The sequence below is a fragment of the Salminus brasiliensis genome, chromosome 18 (genome assembly GCF_030463535.1).
Source record: "Salminus brasiliensis chromosome 18, fSalBra1.hap2, whole genome shotgun sequence".
Lineage (NCBI taxonomy): Eukaryota > Metazoa > Chordata > Actinopteri > Characiformes > Bryconidae > Salminus > Salminus brasiliensis.
Genome location: NC_132895.1, coordinates 14,542,159 through 14,562,174, shown reverse-complemented (window position 1 = coordinate 14,562,174; position 20,016 = coordinate 14,542,159). Strand labels below are relative to the sequence as shown.

The 20,016-nt window shown below is 40.5% G+C and overlaps 3 protein-coding genes across 4 annotated transcripts in view; 2 read left to right on the top strand and 1 right to left on the bottom strand.

The window, feature by feature from the left end:
• Positions 1-3: 3 nt before the first annotated feature.
• On the bottom strand, positions 4-5,282 carry chek1 (checkpoint kinase 1). The gene is made up of 13 exons (XM_072661865.1): positions 5,128-5,282; positions 3,999-4,066; positions 3,634-3,857; positions 3,039-3,103; positions 2,873-2,942; positions 2,606-2,794; positions 2,418-2,522; positions 2,212-2,307; positions 1,955-2,033; positions 1,670-1,838; positions 678-809; positions 462-563; positions 4-350 (listed from the first exon to the last, which is right to left on the bottom strand). The coding sequence occupies exons 2-13, from the start codon at positions 4,061-4,063 to the stop codon at positions 255-257; spliced, it is 1,392 nt and encodes a 463-aa protein (XP_072517966.1). The 5' UTR covers positions 4,064-4,066; positions 5,128-5,282; the 3' UTR covers positions 4-254.
• A 477-nt stretch (positions 5,283-5,759) lies between these two features.
• On the top strand, positions 5,760-12,554 carry cfap53 (cilia and flagella associated protein 53). The gene is made up of 8 exons (XM_072662059.1): positions 5,760-6,134; positions 6,914-7,143; positions 7,252-7,425; positions 7,668-7,971; positions 9,143-9,361; positions 9,795-10,011; positions 10,499-10,601; positions 10,713-12,554. The coding sequence occupies exons 1-8, from the start codon at positions 6,063-6,065 to the stop codon at positions 10,936-10,938; spliced, it is 1,545 nt and encodes a 514-aa protein (XP_072518160.1). The 5' UTR covers positions 5,760-6,062; the 3' UTR covers positions 10,939-12,554.
• A 1,433-nt stretch (positions 12,555-13,987) lies between these two features.
• myo5b (myosin VB) overlaps positions 13,988-20,016 on the top strand; it is a 65,745-nt gene continuing 59,716 nt past the window's right edge. For both annotated transcript variants that reach the window (XM_072661588.1, XM_072661587.1), the window contains exon 1: positions 13,988-14,568. In XM_072661588.1, the coding sequence (XP_072517689.1) occupies positions 14,542-14,568 (27 nt within the window). In that variant the 5' untranslated portion in view covers positions 13,988-14,541. The remainder of the gene's footprint in view (positions 14,569-20,016) is intronic.

Genomic DNA, 20,016 nt, shown 5'->3' with positions numbered 1-20,016 from the left:
TCTTCACATGCTGTTTTACTAGTAAACGTTCCAGCAAACATCATATTGTCATCAAACAATCAGACAATGCTTTCACATCCTTTACTCTTACTACAATAAAGTGGAGGCACTGATCAGACTACACCAGGTAAAACATGGTGTGGACACAGAAACAGGTACAAACATGTAAAATAACAACAACAACAACAAAGAATGTGTCTGCGGTGAGTTGGTGTGTTTAGTTGCAATGTGGCAACTAAACATAGGTGATTAATTTATGTAAAAGGAACAGGAACCCTTTGGTTACTAATGATGTCAGAGAGCTTCTGTTTGAGTTGCAGGAATATCCTTTTGAATTCCAAGCCATCACCCTGAAAATTGTGGGGGAAACAAATTTAATTAGATATTTTACAGGTAATTCTATAACAGTAACTTAAAATACCTTTAGGTCTTTAGGTATTTTGTGAAATGTTTCTGCTTACCTTTGATAGCCTGAAATCTAGCAGTATGCGCTCCTCCATTTCTAAGAAGTGTACTTTGAAGATCAGCTTGTTATTACGGCGATCCAACGTGGACACTGTTGCCTAAGATTCACAGAGAAACAGTGAATGGTGTTTAAAAGGTGAAAACATCTTTCTGCCTCCAATAATAAAAACCCACCTACACGGGTTAATGTCTAGATATTATCTGCATGATACCTGGTTGGTGCAGCTTTGCTTCCACGTATAGCCCATGGCAACACAGGCATCACGAAGGGCAGTGCAAGACTTCTCTGCATTCAGAGTAGTGAAGAACCTAGTCATCCTTCTCACCAACCTCTGCCATGGGTTCTGTAAAAAAAAAAAAAAAACAGTTCTTTTAGCACACTTCTCATATGCAGCAGTAACACTTACATAGCTACTAAACCAGCGGTCATTGATGTTAATTCATGAAATTAGTAATAAATCTTACTATCGATTAGTTAGCTTAATGCACTACCTATTTCAATTTCACTTGACTGAACTAGGGGACAATACGTGTTGCAAAAATGACGTGCAGAAATAGTCACAAGCACAGGAAAACAGTATAACCTGCCGTGTCACTTTTCGGTGAGATCTGAATCCATGGAGCTAAAAGAAACTGAGAAACTGTCTGTTGGCTGAAGGGATGAGTATTTCCATTTACCTAAACCACATGGCTAAAACTGCTATATCAGTCTCACAGTAATGCTTCAAAAATTAGCTTTTTGTAACTGTAATGGACTTCACAGTATTGATATTTTAGCCACAGCTAAACAAAACATGGTGAGCACAGACACATGCTTGGTGTTGTTTTCAAACGTGAACTTCAGGACAGTATAAAATACTGAAAAAAATACAATGTCAAGAACAGATTTTTAGAAGAAAAAATAAATAAACATTTGACCAAAAGATTTGAATTAAATCGCCACAGTATCTAATTTAAGCAGACATCAATTACGTTTTAACTTTTCTTAATTAAGACAATATGTTTAATTGTTTAAACATTACATTGAACATTTTAATGAAGCTGTTACATGCTTCAATTTAATGGGTCAACTGATTGAGAAATGCAGTTTGAGAAATTCAAACTACTTTACCAGCCCACTCAGCCACCAACTACTTAAACATTGCAGTGGCAAAAAGTAGCATCCTAAAGCAGACATAAATTAAGCATGTTTAAGCATCATTACCTGACTGGCACCTGGTGTGCCCAGAAGTTGGCTACCCAGAAGCATGTGCTCAGGGCAGGCAGGCTGGGAAAAGCTGACCTGAGCTCCTTCAGTGTGTACCACATCCTCCCTGACTTCCCAAAGCCCTTGTGGCTCTGGCTGAGAGCTGGAAATTTGAACCCGGTCATCACTGAAGAGACAAAAACACACTGGCAAGTGAGACGCATGGTCCTTGAGACTTTACCATAACGCTTTTTTTTAGAACCAATCAGTTCTTGTATATGGACAGGTGGACTAATCACAAACCTGCTTGTTCGAGCCAGCTGCTCAGAATCAGACCTCAGCATCTTGGTTACTGGTCCGTGTACATCACTCCGTTTTACACCTGTAAAAATAGTACAAAAACTATGAGGCAAGTACTATTACAAAAAGAACAACACTCAGCTATAAAACACTGTCAAAATGTACATGTGTATGAGGAATCACCATAATTCAAGCTCTGAAGGTATAAGAAAATAGACCTAGAAATATAGCCAGCTTCATATTCATATTCAACACCGCACCTGATTTGAAGCTCCGACTGAACCAGCGGTGCTTCTTAATCTCAGGAATGGTCATTCTATCTTCAGGACTATGCAGCAGCATCTTTGTTAACAGACCTATGAAGCAGAATAAGTGGTGTTAAAGAACACAGACAGCTCTGAAAACACAAAATATTTTTTAGAAATTGTTTAAATGTATTTTTACGTTCGCACTGCTTCACAATTACCTAGTGGCACAGAGTCAATTTTCTTCCATGGTGTGAGGTAGGTTTTCTTCTGCAGCCAATCAAAATACTCCTGACAGCTTTCACTCGGTTGGTCCCATGGTAACTCTTAAATGAGATAGGACAGTCAGTGACATTCAATAAAGGTAAAGGTCAATTCTTACTGTAAAATCAACAGGTTTTCTCCTCACCTCCAGCCAGCATGGCAGTGAGCACAATGCCACAGGCCCAGATGTCTGCAGGCTGAGCATGGAACTCTGGACGGGACATCAGCTCTGGAGCTACATAGGGCAGTGTGCCACACAGCCGGGTCAACAAACGCTCGCGCCCACGGTGGCGGAACATGGTCGCCAAGCCAAAATCTGAGATTTTTAGGTTATCTGAGAATAAAACCAACAAATAATAAATGTCCATTCTTGTGGAACTTTTTATTCATACCTACTTAAAACTACTGGCACCTTTGTCATCCAAAAGGATATTTTCTGGCTTGATGTCCCGATGGGTGATCCCTATACTATGGAGATATTCCTGTAAGAATTAAAAGTTAAAACTGTTAACCTCATACGGTTTCATGCAACTGTCAAATAAGTGCCAATAATAAACAACAGAAACTCTGAAACTCACCACTCCTCCTATTAGCTGTTGGAAAAACCTGTGAGCCTCTTTTTCTGGCATACCCACATCAGGTTCTGAGAAAAACACAATGCCAAATGTCTTGTTTAACTGATCTCAAATGTGTGTTAAAGAGATGAACAGAGCTCTGAAGACCTGCTGTCATTCTGCAGTCGGCATCATGTCCATACTAGAGAACTCAAGTCTAGGCTGATTTTCTCTTCAAGAAAAATGAATGCCATTCTGGGCTGCTATTATTGCTTCCTGTGGTAAAGAATACTGTTCAAAACCTGGTGTATACGTTTTTCTTCCGAATGTCACTGGATTCACATCATCAATTACAAGTTAAACAGTCCTCGTCCACAAAACCTCGTCACACATAAAACTGCAAGCTTTGTCAAATGGGGTGGGTAATTTGTTTTGCTTGGAGAAAATGCACACCAGACAAAGCAGGTCCGGTTTGGAACAGTTTTTTTTTTTTTTATCACTACAGGGTGACTAGACAACCATGAAGACCCTGACTTTTCCAAGGGTATGACGCCAGCCAAGGAGGTCTATACCATCTGGGATTCACTTTACACCCTAAATCAAGGTTTACTGGTCTCACCTATTCGATCGAAGAGCTCCCCACCACTGCAGTACTCCAGGAAAATGTATTGGATTGGACCCTCACTCCTGTGCCCAAAGAATCGCACTATGTTGGCATGTGACAGCATCTTGTGCACACAAACCTCCTTTTTCACATTGTCTAGACAGTCTTTAGCTCTGGACGTGTCAACAACTTTCACTGCTACTGCCTCCTCGGTCTTCCTGTTGACCAACAGGCGCACCCTTTAAAATAAACAGAGAGAGAACATCAGTAATGGATAATGAAGTCTTATTCTATTCTACTCCAAAAATCAAACCTAAGGCAGACATCAAGCGGTTACAGAGCAGACTGCACAGAAGAAAAGGATACAGGTGGACACTCACTCGCCATAAGCACCCTCTCCTAGGGTCTGCACCAGATCCCAGTCTTGGACGAAAGGAACGGCCATGATCTGAGGAGACACAGATCACAAGGTCAGGAGGTCAGAAACTCTGTCCACAAGCAGTTTCTGAGTCTGAAGGATAAACCTGAAAAACATAAAATATGGGATGAGTTCAGTGTGCTGCATGAAAGATCATGCTAAGTAAGTACAGTACATAAACCTATCGCTGCTGTCCAATGAAAACCATGCATCTCCATTTTTTGTTTTCTCCATGGTTTGGACCCTGTACACTGTGGAAATAATTGTGGAAATAAAAAGGTAAAGGTAAAGGTATTCGTCACTGTACAGTGTGGACTGTACAGCGAAATGTGTCCTCCGCATTTAACCCATCTGGTAGTGAACACACACTCACACACACACACACGTGTTAGGGGCAGTGAGTACACACACACACCCAGAGCGGTGGGCAGCCAACTCCAGCGCCCGGGGAGCAGAGAGGGTAAAGGGCCTTGCTCAAGGGCCCAACAGTGGCAGCTTGCCGAGCCCGGGAATCGAACTCACAACCCTGTTATCGATATCCCGGCGCTCTAACCGCTGAGCCACCACTGCCCACAAATGAATAGACCAATAGAAATGCTCTGAATTATTTGGAATTAACTCTTATTTGAGATTGACTTCCATTCATTACATTATAATCAGCCTTTTTTTTATTTATTTTTTTTGCTGAATCCATGAAAAGTAAAGTAACAACACCACCATATCAAATCCTGGAATTTTATCCGTACACGTTTTTGGGAGTAGATTTGACAGGGTTGTATGGTACTGTATACATCACCATGAATATAACGTTGAATATACTTTTATAATGTTGTATTGTTTGACACCAGTACATGTGCTAACAGCATGACATTACACCTAACGTTACCAAGCTATCTATCTAGTTTTTCTGTAGCTACAGCTTCTATCATCAATCTACCATGAGGCCAAAGCCTTAAATCTTCGTAAGATATCTAGCTAATATCTCTAAGCTTCCCCAGACAGACAGCAGACAGCTGGCCTTCACTGCATAACAAGTAAACAGGGCAGAGTGCACAAACTTTCCATCAGTGCTGTGTGTTGCCTTACCTTACCTTACAAACTAGCTACTGTTTTGTGAAGATAAGGTCACATATAACGGGTATTTCTTCCACATGAATAAAAAGATACGTGTTAACGACAACAAACGCGCAGGCTGAACGCGTTAGCGACGTGTTTATAAGCTCAGCTCTCTTCTCCTACGAGCGCTACAAACTTTGGCGCGTTTAGTACCAAAGAGCTCGCTGGAAGCAAGAAGCAATAACAAGACTTTTCAAAATAAAAGTCCCACCACTGCGCTTTTCAGGACAGCACGCGACCTCAGCGAGCTGTTTGGCAAGTTGCTGCTCTGTTTGCATCATCAGATATGATCAGATGTTTTTGTTATCACTAATTCAAAGCTTACATGATATGATATTGTATATCACAACCGTGATGGCATGACAACTTAGCTAACTAATATAAATATAGCTAGCTAGCTACATGTTCACAAACATAAAAACATTATTGCAGAAATATACGTGTATAATATGTATGTGCAGCGTGTCAGTCATTTAGTACTAGTGTTTTACAAGTACAGCTAGCTACATTCTCAGCGGTTCAATCGCAACTAGTTATCTAATTATTCCGAGCGAACCCTGGACTTTTATTTTGTCATTATGAGTCAACCCGTTAAAACACCCCTAAATGTACGACGCTGTGAATATTGTACTTGCTGGCTGAGTTATTTTTTGTTTGTTTGTTTGTTTGTTTGTTTGTTTGTTTCAAGGGTGAATGATTTTACTGTTTAATTTTAGTTACAGTTTAATCAAGTTTTTGACTGAAGGAGCTGCAGCGAGAAGAGGCGGAGTAAGAGCATGCGTCGTTGCCATGGCTACAGAAACGTACTTCCGCAAACAGACGTGCTGTTTCTTTCCTCCATCGAGTTTGAGGCCAGTGCCATACTTTCATTTTAGGATTAATATTATTAGCTAATAATAATAACGCTACTATGCTGATGGGTCAGAGACACAGAACACAGTGCCGGGAGGTCACCGGACCCACGCCTCATTCAGTGGCAGTGGTAAGCTCATTTGATCTCATTTCAGAGGTTCCAACTAAAAGCCCCAGTCCTCAGGATTGATGTGCTATTATTCATTTCTGTTAGCCATAGGTCAGGACTTTATTTTTAACATGGACTTTATAAAAGATTATAGGTCAATACATAAGATTAACAGTCCATTACAAACATTCAAACATACACAACACAACAAGACTTGAGTTACTGATTTAGTCTATCAATACTTAGCTAGCTAGCACTAGCATTTGTGTATTTGTATATAGCTAGCTAGTTCACAGTCTTTTCAATTTATTGAAAATATATATATGTATATTGTTTATCTTTTCTATTTTCTATTTGATTATCAGATTTTCATATTTTGAATTGGAGTCACCATAAATCTTGTCTAGTCCTCCTTTTCTTTTTCCTCCAATTCCCAGTCCTAGTCATCCACACACATTTGTGCTTTCCCTCATCTAGCATACCTGATTCAAGTCATTAACTAATTAAAGGAATTAACATAATTTATCACCTAAGACAGGTGCAGTAGATCAGCCAAGAGCTGTGTAATGTCTGATGGTTTTCTTCTTTATTTACAAAAGGGATGTGTGGGTAACGCTGCTAACAAACACTAGACTTACACTGTCACTCATCATCATCATCTCATCTCTGTAAATACATGCCCACATTCTTTTGCTTCTGTTTGCTTTGAATTTCCATTTAAAATCAATGTAAACAAACTTATTTAAACATTTACGCTAAAATACAGATGAGTGATTAATTGAGTATTCACAATCTTTTAGAGGGCACGGTATCCGTCATCCAGACCCCCAGATTATCTTATTCTAGAGCGGAGGAAACAGGAGGCCGCTCGAAACAAGGTGATGGAGTTTACTAAGGACCAAAACACCTGTGACCTGAGAATGCATTGGGAAAGAAACACTGAACGGCGGATGGTGTCTGCCACTGTTGACAGGCGGGTCCACGAGGCCATGGAACAGTATCAGATGGGAATCGATGAAAGGAGAGAAAGGTTTTCAACTGGTTCCAATTTTAGATTAGATCAAACTTAGTACTCCACTTAAATTGAGAGCAGCTCCTAACTGCTCCTAAGCTCCTTCTGTTTCTACTCTTCTTGCAGACTGCGTAAGATGCTGGCATCTGAGGAAAGAGAATTTCTGAGGGCGATGAAGGAGCAGAATGAGACAGTGCTTGAGAGGCAAACTAAAATGAGAGCGAGAGCAAAGTATCTGCAGGAGAAAAGAGAGAGCGAGAGACAGAAAGTTGCTGCTGAAAAACTTGATCAGCTCTTCAGGTAGGATCATTTTCATCATTGCTAACTCGGCTTGTATCTAATGGAGATGCTGTAAATGCCAACTTGCTGCTTTTACAAAGAGAAAACTAATGCAGAAGGAGTTTAGTAGCTCATTCCAGAATTTGTTCTATACAAAACATCAATACATTGCCAACTGTATTTTAATAATATATTACAATATGTCTTCAGTGTATTACATTTCAGTATTACGTTCTGTGGATTGCTAACCTCCTGCATTTCAGAGAGCAGTGTGAAGAGCTGAGGGCTGCACAGACTCGGCGTAGACAGGATGAAGTCTGCAGAGAGCGAGCTGCACAAATACGGACTCGGGAAGAAGCACGTCGTCTGCATCAGGATGAAGAAATGTTGTTTGCCCAGTTGTGGGAGAATGACCGACTGGCCAAAGAGGAGCGCGAGAACCAGGAGGCTCAGCGTCAGCGAGAGAGCAACTCTCACACCCTGGCTTTTCTACGTGATCAGATAGAGGCTGCTGAGCAGCAGAAACAGCAGGCCAAACAGCTCAAAGATGAAGAGGCCAAGTTACTGGTACTGGTTCCATAAAACTTGTGAATTGAGGGCTCCATATACTGATATTACTATAGAGTAATATAACCATAATGTAAAAACCATGTCTTAATATTACACTCTTTATAAAGTGATTCTTCACGGGTAAAGACAGTTGTTCTATATAAAACCAGTACAACCATTAAAGACATAAATGGTTCTGCATATACATTTTTTTTAACATTTTTACAGGCTGTGTGGTTCTTTAAAGAACCTTTAAGATAGTTTTCTATTGTCAAAGAACAGTCAAATATCCCTTTTTAGTACTATATACATTATATAGACATAAATATTGGGACACATCTCGTTTTTTCCAAAAGCAATGGTATAAAAAAGTTTATCCTGATTTTGGTTAAATAACTGTCTCCTGAGAAACTGAAGGCATTCTACTAGATTTTGGAGCATTGTTGTGAGGATTTGATTGCATTCAGTGACAATAGCATTAGCAAGGTCTCTAATAGTCAACTCATGCCTGACTCCTCAACTCATCAGAAAAGTACTGGATGGAGCACCATCATTCCAGAGGACACAGTTCCACTGCTCAATGTTGAGGGGCTTCATACACCTGGCATTAGGCATGGTGCCAGAGAGCCTCCATTGAGTCCTATTCTATTGGTAGAGTATACAAGGGACTGGAGAGCTGTGTGTGTGTGTGCATTTGCACATCTGTGTCAGTAATGGGTGCAACCTAAAGTAGCTGATTGCATTCAGTAGAAGGGGTGTCCACAAACATTTAGACACATAATGTAAAACCATTTTTGCTTAAAATGCAGACAGTGCCAAAAAGTTTATGTTTTTCATAATTTTATGCCAGAAGTCTTCAGTCTTATCCACCGCTACTCCACAGCTATTTCTAATTGATGAGAATGATGAAAAGTTTATTAATCAGACAGTTTAATTTGTTTCGGTTATCTAATATGTGTAGATTATCAGTGTAATAGATTCTGTATAGCCCCATGACATATCTTGTTTATAATGAAACCCTGCAGCCAAACCGACCCTTTGCAGATAAGATTGGAGAGCTCTGTCTTCAGCTGGCCTGCCAAATGAACTAGTGTTAACAGCAAGATCAGTCCTTGCATACTTTTGACTGATACTGTACCTGCAGTCTTCTGTGTTTGCTGAAACTGTGTTTATATTCTGTGCTGTTTAGCAAGAGCAGAGGGAGATGCTGTGTCTGGAGGAGCAACGGGAGCACAGGCAGAAGCTCCAGAGCCAGGAGAGCCGGCGCAGGCAGCTGGACCTTTCCCTGCGCCTGAAGATGAAGCGTTTGGCACGGGAGCAGCAGGACGAGCTGGCCCTGGACATGAGCATCCTGGAGCAGTTGCTGACACACGAGAAAGATGAGAAAAAAGAAGAGGCTCTGAGAAAGGTAAGATTTTATCACGCCACTGTAAGTCAAAGAGGAACCGTGCACGAGAGGAGTAAAGGGAAGAGGATGTGTATGGTTTTCATGTCGCCCATATAGCGTGCAATATTGAAACCCTGAACAGAAACCATGTATAGAAATGTACCAAAACCTCGGAACCAACACCAACTTTGGAACAGTTTTGCTCTTACAGGTTATCCTGAGTTTTCCTGAGAATTTTCCTAATAATATCCACCTTTTTCTCACACTCAGATGGCTTTTCATGAAGGGTGTAAGGCCTTTCTTGTATAATACATTAGAATAGGAGCAAATCACTCCAAACTTAAGGCACATTCTGGAAAAACGTCTTAGGTTTACATGCATGCAAGTGTCAATAATTAGAAAACTTGAATACTTTCAGCCTGTAGTGTTCAAAGTTTCATGCTGTGTTAAATAGCTGGAGCTACGTGAGGAACAGCAGAGGTACCGGCAATACCTGGCAGAGCAGCTGGAGGAGCAGAGACGGCAGGAGGCAGAGACGGAGCAGCTGATGGAGGCAGAGCTCCAACAGACCTGGAACCGCAGAGCAGAACAGTGGCGTCTGGAGAAAGAAGCCAGAGATCGGCTCATGAGAGAGGTGCTGGACACTCGGCGCTTACAAATACAGGAAAAACGTAAGTATGCACTCAGAAAAAAGGGTCTACAAAGGGTTCTTTGAGTGGTGCTTTAAAAGAACCATGTTTGGTTTCATTAAAAACTACGTTTGTGAAAGAGATGTATGCGTGAAGAACATTTTAAGGGTTTAAAAAAGTGGATGTTAAGGTTCCTTATCAATTTAAAGGCTCTTTTCACTCAAAGCTCTTTTTCAAAAATGGATCTTTATAGAACAAAATGTGGTTCTTCTATGGCATTGCTTAAAGAACCCTTAGTAGCATGTTTATACATACTGGAACAAGTGTTCAGTACAGTTCAGTACATGGGAAATGAAAATAGTGAAGCCTCTCTACAGGCAAAAGAAATGGACTGAAAGGACGAAACATCGAACCACACCAATTGTGGTTAGTAACATGGCACAGAATGTCTTAGATCTTGTTATGAATTGTGGTGATAATTATTTCTGACTTACTTTCTTTGTTGCTTCATTTCTTTCTTTCTTTTCAGTGGAGCGTAATGCTCAGAAACAGGTTGAACTTGCTACTGAGAGGGATGGCCTGAATAGAATCATCCAAGAGAACAAGCTGTTGGATATACAGGAAAAAACTCGGTGGGTTTCTTTCAGCATTAGCCTATCACCACTCTCTTTCTCTCCCTCTCTCACTATCTCTCTCTGTCTACTCAGCCTCAGGTCATTAATATGTGTCTCGCTGTTCTGCAGTCTCAGGGAATCCTGTCAGGAATATCAGGCTGATCTGTTGGCTCAGATGTTGCACCAGCAGCAACTACGTGAAGCAGAGCAGGCTGAGAAAGAGCAGGAGATCCAAAGAGGCCTGATTTACCAGGAGAAGTACAATCAGAAGATACAGGACATCCTGTCCAGGCCTGTCTCCAGCTTCACAGCAGTTCACCCCTTCAGGAGAAGGGATCGACCAACCTCCAGCTAAACCTTCCTTAAGCCTATTGCTTAATGATGGCCCTATGAAAAAACAAACATGAAATAAAGTAATCTCAGCAGCTGCATTTACAGACCAAAAGGTTTATTTTTCTTTAACCAAAAAGTTTTATCAAAGACTGTGACCGAACTTGATCCCGGTCACAGTCAAAACAGGAAGTCAACGTTTTTGAGCTGTACATTCATAAGTCAGTAAGAGTGGTTTCGACTAAAGAAACATACCAACTCTGTCCTCATTGGTGATCAGTATTATTTATTATTTAGTAGTATTTATATATCCAACACCTGGTTTGGTAAATCAGTGCTTAATGATGTTTAATCAGGTAAGCTGGCAGTGGAATTGAACAAATCCATGTGCTGGCTGGAGACATCGTCTTCGAACTAGCTCACAAGATCTCAGCTACTTTCTTCAAAGTGAGACATTCTTGTTATTTGACTGTATTCATGTTTATTTCTTCTGATACAGTGTTTTTAGAAGCGATATACTCTAATCACTGAGATACATTGTGTTAAAGCAGGTGGCATAATCTGTTCCTGTAATAGCTTTTTCTGTGAGGTAGCTTTTGTAGACATAAAAGGCTTCAGATCTTTGCAATTTAACCATTCATGCCTTAACCATCCTAACCTTTTAATTATGTGGAAATGTTGAAAAATCTAAGGTATAAAGTATTTGTTTGTGAAATATGTGCGAAACTAATTTAAATGGTTTTCATGTGTGACGCAAGGCTATTTTGGGTGAGGATCAGAGAGCTATTTACTTTGGAATTAGGTTGCAGTCTGTTCATGTACCTATATGTGCAAAACTTGCCAGACTTGACTGCCAGGAGTTTTATGGGGTCAAAATGAATACACCCTTAAACAGCCACTCCAACGAGTCAAGCCGTATGTCTTACGTAACAAGGTTCTTCTTCCTGAACCAGTAAATCCTAGAGTAATTTGTTCTTGCTCACGTTGGTCAAGTCAGCTGTTGCTGTGAGACAGATACGCCCCACAATACACACTCAAGACAATGTGTCTGTGTCTTGAATTTGTCTCTACTGTATTATAATTAGGGATACCAGCAATGACAAGGAAGAATACAATTGGAGGTCTGGAGGTCTGATTCATGTAAACCCTGAAAGATTACCCACTGGATTGCAAGGCTTGGTGCGATGAATGGGCAGTAAGCTTCTATCCAATAGTCTTCTTGCTTAAATGATTACGACATGTGTACCAGCTTTGTTTGTGCAGGACTGTCTATTCCATGACACCTAAAGCATGTTAAAGAGCTCAACACCCCATACCTGCTGAAGGAGTGGTTTGGGAGTGGAGCAATTTGCCTGATGACATTTCTGTCTTCTACCATTTTTTGCCACTCAGGTTGTTACTCAAGTCCTTGTATGAGTCTGCAGTGGTTAGTTCACTCCCAACCTGATGTTCACAGCGCTCTCAGCTTGGTGCTCCATGTAGTTTTTTGAAAGCCTTTTAAAAATGACTTGAGAAGAAGGAAATACCTGCAAGTGCTTCTCAGAACTCTTGTTTTGTGGATACTGCTTCAGTTTTCAGTTCAAAGAAGGAAATATGACGACTGTGCCTGATCTTTATGTCAGGGTAAGTCAGTTTGTTCTACTCGTTGCCTCAAATGGTTCTTTGAGCGATGCCTGAGAAGAACCGCTTTTGGTTCCATAAATATGACCATGTTGGTCATAGAGAATTATGGATTTAATGAATTTAATTATGAACTTTTCCAAAACAAAAACAAAATTCTTTAGACCTTTAAAAGATTCTTCTCACTCACACTTCTCTAATATGACACACATGGTTCTTTATGGATCCAAAAGTGGTCTTTTATGGCATCTCTCAAAGAACCATTCATGCCGTACTTTTACGTGACTGTGTCTGGTGTGCTGCTCACAAGTGCAATGCTAATAACCACGTATTATTATGATTAAAAGTGTGACAGACGGTCACAGTTGAGACTAAAAGGAAATGATCAAGGGGTTAAGAGCTGGATTCATTTTTATTTCTGAACAAAATGTACATGTCATTGTGGTGCCGGTGACACAGAACGTAAAGCAATTTTGACAAGCTTGTGCTACACCCAGTAACTCACACATACTTTGTAGATAACAGGGCAAAAGTGCTCCTGAACCTAGCTGAGATATTTCATTGTTCAATAAAACAAACAGAAGTTTAAAGACACACATAGGCCTGCAACAGCATACCACACAAAATACTTCTGGCCTAATAATCATAGGTAACAATTCTGATGTTACAATCAAGCTTTGCTTTTGCTTACCCTTTCGCTTCCCAGCCAACGTACTCATGTGGGGCTTACTTGGGGGGGCTCCAGGTGGGCATGGGCTCTAAGTAGGTTTGTGCATGCATTTTAACTGGGCCCCAGTTGGTCTTCCCAAATGGGCCCCATTGTTACAATGGGCCCCATTGTCTCACATGGGTCCCATCTAGGCCCTGTATGCAATGTACAACCCAGATAGAGCCCATGTTTAACTCCTCCTGGTCCCATCACTGACCCTGGTGGGCATCCATACGTGAGGCCAGGGTGGAACCCGAGAACAAACTTTCTGGTCCACAGTTACCCATACAGACCCCACATAGACATAGTATTTATCATTTATAATACTGACGTGGTTATATATTCATATTCCTGGTAATACAGTAATTCTTCCTTCTCCAAGACATCTGATCCCAGCAAATGCATTTAGCACTGATATAAGATCTGTAAACTACTACTACTATTATTATGAATAATAATAAATAAAATGCACAGGCGCAGCCCTGTTCCGGAGGAGAGAGGGTTAGAGGTCTTGCTCAAGGGGCCATAAGTGGTAGCTCAGTGACTCAGGTAGCTATTAAACCCACAACTTTATGACCAATAATCCATCACTTCATGTGGGTGTATTACAGCAGGACAGTCAGTACACTATATAGGGAAGTGATCCTCTCATGACTAGGACTTGGATGTACCACTCTACTACATAAAATCAGCACTCGTGCTTTCCCCTCAAACCTTCTCTAAGCTATATTCATGTAACCCGAAGTGCAGCGCACCGACTGTCCTGCAGGGGTCGCTCCCGGCTCTGGTGGCCGCTGTCTCGGTCAGGTGTAGCCGCTGAGGCTTCACACTTTGTGCTGGAGTCAATGGATACGGGAAGGAAACACGCCAACTTAAATTAGCTCCACTCTCTTACAGTGTTTACGATTATTTTATCGGTCTCTTTTAACAGTTCCAGCCGTTTCAGGACAAAGGAGGGCTCTTTAGTTCTATACAGAGCTGAGGGGGAGGGGGTCAGCAGGATTGCTCAGTTTAACCTGATGGAAATGGGGAAAGAAAGACACCTGCCGTGAAGAGGCAAGGGTCAGTCCGTCCGTCCGTCCGTCCCTCCCTCCCACCTTCTCTCTTTCTCTCTCTCTCTCCGTGTAAGTTCAAAAGTACAAAGTTGGGAATATCAGCTGCTACCAGGACTTAAGGCACTGGATGGCGACGGGACATGCTTTACCTGGACTATAAAACTTGATGGGAACCGTATTTCCTTCGTTTTCGAGCGGCGAGGTGTAAACTCAGCATGCTAATGTTGTAGTCCTGTCTGGGACCATGTCAGTGAACGAGCTGTACACTAAGGTGAGTTCCTGCGTTGTCTATGGCTCCTAATTTCTCTTGCTAGCTAAGTGCTTTACGCTACTGTGTAGCTACATTATATACATACTTTTAAAGAGGACAAATACCATATTTGCTGTTTATTTCGAGGTTGTACTGGACGTCAACACGTTAACCTAAAGCCCTATCAGCTAGCTGAAGCTTATAGCAGCTGACTGGTGACTTATTCATGTGTTTTTACCACATTATTTAGCTAGGTGGCTAGTTTAATGTTACTTAGTTAGTTAGCTAGCTAAATATAAGGTGCTATTTATTTAGCCTAGCAGTTTAAACGCCATACTACAGCAGCCCCTAACACGGACAGGTGCACAGTGAAGCTGGATAGGTAGGTAGCTAGCTGGGGTAGTTTCGGTCTGTCTGCCGGTAGTTTCGGTGTTTCACCACAGGCTCTGTGTGTGTGTGTGTGTGTGTGTGTGTGTGAGAGGGAGAGGGCTGCTGGATTTTTAGAAAATACCTTATGTCCAAATATTTGTGGCCACCTTTTTCTAATGAATGCATTTATCTACTTTAAGCTACTCCCATTGCTGACACAGCTTGTCTAGTCCCTGTAAAGAAAGGGCTGATAACCGAATGGGACTCTTACCTGGAGCAGGTAAACAAGAACCTATGCACACCTTGTCTACTGCCAGGTGTGGGCTAGAGGGGTATAGAGCCCCCCAGCATTGAGCTGTGGATCTGAGGAAGGAGTTGGAGATGATGATGATGATGATGGTGAAGATGTGGGGTGGTGTGGTGAACGTCCAACAGCCTGACCTCACTAACACTCCTGTCGCTGAATGCAGTCAGATCCTCACAGCAATGCGCCACAATCTAGTAGAAAGCCTTTCCTGGACAGTAGAGACAGCTACGCCAACAAATGCAGGAGAAACCTGATTTTGGAAGAAACCGTGAACGAGCAGGCGTCCCAATACTTTTGTCCATATAGTGTATGTAGTTATGTTGGTGCTCAGGCATGTAAAGTCCGGTCTCATGTATTGTCTCTGCAGTTGTTTAATCTCCTCTTAAATGATGGTGTGGGTGGACTGTGAGTACAGCCCTCGACTACATTTCTGTCAGTAAAACACTGTTTACACACAGAGCAGTTTCCATTATTATGGCTGTTCATTTTTCAGGTTTTCAGATTGTGGTATTGAGATTATTGTGTGCACTTTTAAAAAGCCCATATCTTATTTTGTCTTTCTTAAAGTACCCCCCACAAACCCTCATACACCCAGACACTATTCTGTACTTCTATTGCATTAACCTCTGCTTGAGTACTTTTTTATCACAGAGAATGTAAATGTAAATGGTGGTTATGTCTTTTTGTCTGTATGTATTTCTAATTTGAGGTGGAGGAATCCCTTTGCACCTGTAATCAAGCCCTGCTTTTGATTCCTCTGTCCAGTTATTGATATTTATAATTTGCCATACTTTACATTGCTACATGGACATGGACAAGTTAGCTGTGGGCTGATTCTGATATACAATATATTTTTAATTTAATACATTTAATGTATTTCTAAATTTGCTTGTGTCCTTTATTATTATTGTTATTGTTATTATTATTATTATTGTGTACCAAAGTCCTAATTTCCCTCAGAATTGAGCAGTCTTTTTTTATATACTGTTTCTTTAAGACTGCTGTGTACATTACCTATGATTGACTGCCCTGTAGTGTCTAATCCAGGAAGCAGTCCACATAACGTAAGCATTGAGTGAATGAATGGAGTTAAAAACCTTCAGCAGTTATATGAATATGCATTGATATTCATGGGACATCGCACTTTAACTGTGTGTACATCCCACATTCAATTCTAGCTTCAAAAAAAGAAAGCAATCTTTGAAAATAGGCAGAAAATATAATATATATGATGTATAATATAATAATATAATCTATAGATTGGACCTTTAAAATCCTGTGTCTGACGTCGCTGTGTTCCACTTGTCTTATGTAACTCTGGTGGAAAAGCATGGATGCCTCACAGCTGAGTGAGCTTGCTTCGAATTTCCAAATCCTGAGTAAAGCTTGTCTCTTTCTGTTCCATGCCTCACTTTTGGAGGACGTACACAATGACTCATATACAAGTTAATTGCGTCACTGAAGCCACTTTTCCTCCTCCTGCTTCAGATTAGCACTGATTCACCTATTTTTCTCCTGATGTATCAGAACCGGAAAACATCAGCAGTCCTGCAATATTTCAGTGTCATGAAAATGATTTCGGGGATTTTAGAACAAGCCTGGCTGGCTCATGTTGTCAGGCTACTAATCCTGCACGTGACTCGGTCCTTTCCATATTTTTTTGACTGTTTAGTGAGCGGTAACTGCCCAGTTATGTTTGGCATCTGCTTAAAAACGTCCTGAATGAAAACTGAGATCTGTAACTGAGAATTCAGCGTTAAGTGCACTTCATGATGACATGTTCACTAAGAAAAGCAGGCTGCTGGCTTTGAGTGTGGAGCTGAAGAAATAATTATACTTTAATCATAATCATCAAAATTTCCATGTACACACAGTTACAGTGTCCCCTTCTGCCAGAGTGCCCCCCGTGGACTTCTGCCAGCCCTGTTAAAGCTTTGAAAATGCAATTTCTAATCAGACATAATATGTTTTTTCCCTACATGAATACCAGTTATTTGGCAACCCAGTGCTGGGTCAGTATTGGACAGAAAACATGCTGAGATACTTTAACTCAGCTGATTGGGTTCATTAAACCTGGGTTATGATGTACAGTGACCTTTTCACAACACTGCTCTTTTCACAACACTGGAGTACTTTTTCCATGGATGTTGGGTTGTTTTTCCAGATGATATATATGTATAATATAGATATTATACATATACATTAATCTAATATAAGTTTTTTTAAGTAATTGTATTATTTTTGTTATTATAAGTAATTATTATTAGTAATTAGTAATTATTATTATTAGTGTTATTATTATTATTAGTCGTAGTAGTGATTGAGCAGCATTTTAGGTATCCGATGTATATTCTGTTTCAGTTTTTTACCAGCTAACTCACCCCACAGTATTCAAGCAACACCCTGGAACAGCAACACCCTAGCGGCCACATTGAACAGCATAGCAGCAATCTGGAATACTTGTTGTTACTAGGCAGTTGCTATGGTATTCCAGGTGGTTAATATATATATATATATATATATATATATATATATATATATATATATATATGTATATGTATGTATATATATATATATATATATATATATATATATATATATATATATATATATATATATATATATATATTAACCACCTGGAATACCATAGCAACTGCCTAGTAACAACTATAGCTTAGAAACAGCTCACTTGTATACCAGAACTACCACTTTACCTTAGCAAATCATATCATTGCTAAGGTTTTATTATAATTGTGATTTGCACTAAATATTTTGTATAATAATAATTATCTACTGTCTAATTTACAGCAGTTCTATAATCAGCACGTCAGAAAGCCAAGCTCGCACAAGCAAACAAACCAACAAAACAGGAGTTCGATTTTAATCTTAATCAGTCAGAGTCAGGTCAGAGGTAATGTGCTAGTGCTTATCTGACTGTATTTTAGATTTTAGTCTTACTGTCAGCTGAATCTGCCACAGAGATACACCCCTTCTCCACACACACATGCACGCTCTTTAAGCTACTAGTGTTTATTTACAAAGTTTAACATTTACGATGTTTTAGATGATTCCGATTAATAACTAAGCCTTTGACAATACAGCCAAACAAAGTACATTTGAACAAAGCTTAAGTTGAAGTCTTACTCGCCCGCTTTGGCATTCCACCTTAAATACACATCTACTGTGGAACAGGGAAAGCTGGTGAGTGAGAAGCTACGTTATCTTCAGCTTTTCCTTTTAAACATTTCTAGATAAATGATAGTAGTGAAAGCCAGAATGTGTATTTAGTGGTTAAAGTAACACTATGTAGCATTTTTGCCTCTAGTTAACAGCTTTTAAAATCATTGAGATCCTTTAAGGGTTGCTGCTCCGGGCTTGGCGCGCTGCTAACTGCCCTGTGTTACTCTGGCGAGTGCTTGTGAGTACCGCTTAATGCTGTGTAAAATCCTGTAATATTGCTCTACTGCATGAGTAAACATGCTTCTTTTACTTTCAGAGACTGTATCTCTCAGCTTGTAAAATGTGTCTTCTCTACAGTGAATTACACGGTTCACCTGTAGAGGGAGCCCATGAGCACAAAAAAAACAATTCTTGCATAATGCTACTGTAAAGCTAATTTTACGCCAGATGCAGTGCGGCGTGTCGGAAAGCTTCCACGATACTCATGTCACACGATACGAATATACGTATACGAAGCCACACCTCACTGAATACGCCACATGCACATCGCAAGGAGACAAGTGTTTTTGTGTTCCTGTGATAAGAATACAGTCTATTTATTGTCTGAGTATTGTTAAAATTAGATATATACTAAATTTGAGCATAGCTTTTTATTTAGCCTTACTGGTACTTACATGTTTTATTAGTTAGCTCTTTTGTTGAAAATATCAGGTGCCAGGTTGTTATAAAAATTAAATTGTAACTAATGTTGGCCTAACTAATATTGGCCTAAATTGTATATTTATTAGAATATATATATATATATATAAGTTATCCCACTTTAAAAGATGAGAGAGGCCTGTAATTGACATCATAGGTAGACCAATCACATTGTCTGATTTTTTTGCAAATAATGGTGGAAAATAAGTATTTGGTCAATAACAAAAGTTCATCTCAATACTTTGTTATATATCCTTTGTTGGCAATAACAGAGGTCAAACATTTTCTGTAAGTCTTCACAAGGTTGGCACACACCATTGCTGGTATGTTGGCCCATTCCTCCATGCAGGTTCTCCTCTAGAGCAGTGATGTTTTGGGGCTGTCGGCGGGCAACACAGACTTTCAACTCCCTCCAAAGGTTTTCTATGGGGTTGAGATCTGGAGACTGGCTAGGCCACTCCAGGAACTTGAAATGCTTTTTACGAAGCCACTCCTTTGTTGCCCTGGCAGTGTGCTTGGGATCATTGTCATGCTGAAAGACCCAGCCACGTTTCGTCTTCAATGCCCTTGCTGAGGGAAGGAGGTTTGCACTCAAAATCTCACAATACATGGCCCCATTCATTCTTTCATGTACACGGACCAGTCGTCCTAGTCCCTTTCCAGAGAAACAGCCCCAAAGCATGATGATGCCACCCCCATGCTTCACAGTTGGTATGGTGTTCTTTGGATGCAACTCAGCAACGAGTTGTGTTTGTACCAAACAGTTCTACTTTGGTTCATCTGACCATAAGACATTCTCCCAATACTCTTCCGGAACATCCAAATGCTCTCTAGCAAACTTCAGACGCGCCCGGATATGTACTGGCTTAAGCAGGGGAACACGTCTGGCACTGCAAGATCTGAGTCCCTGGCGG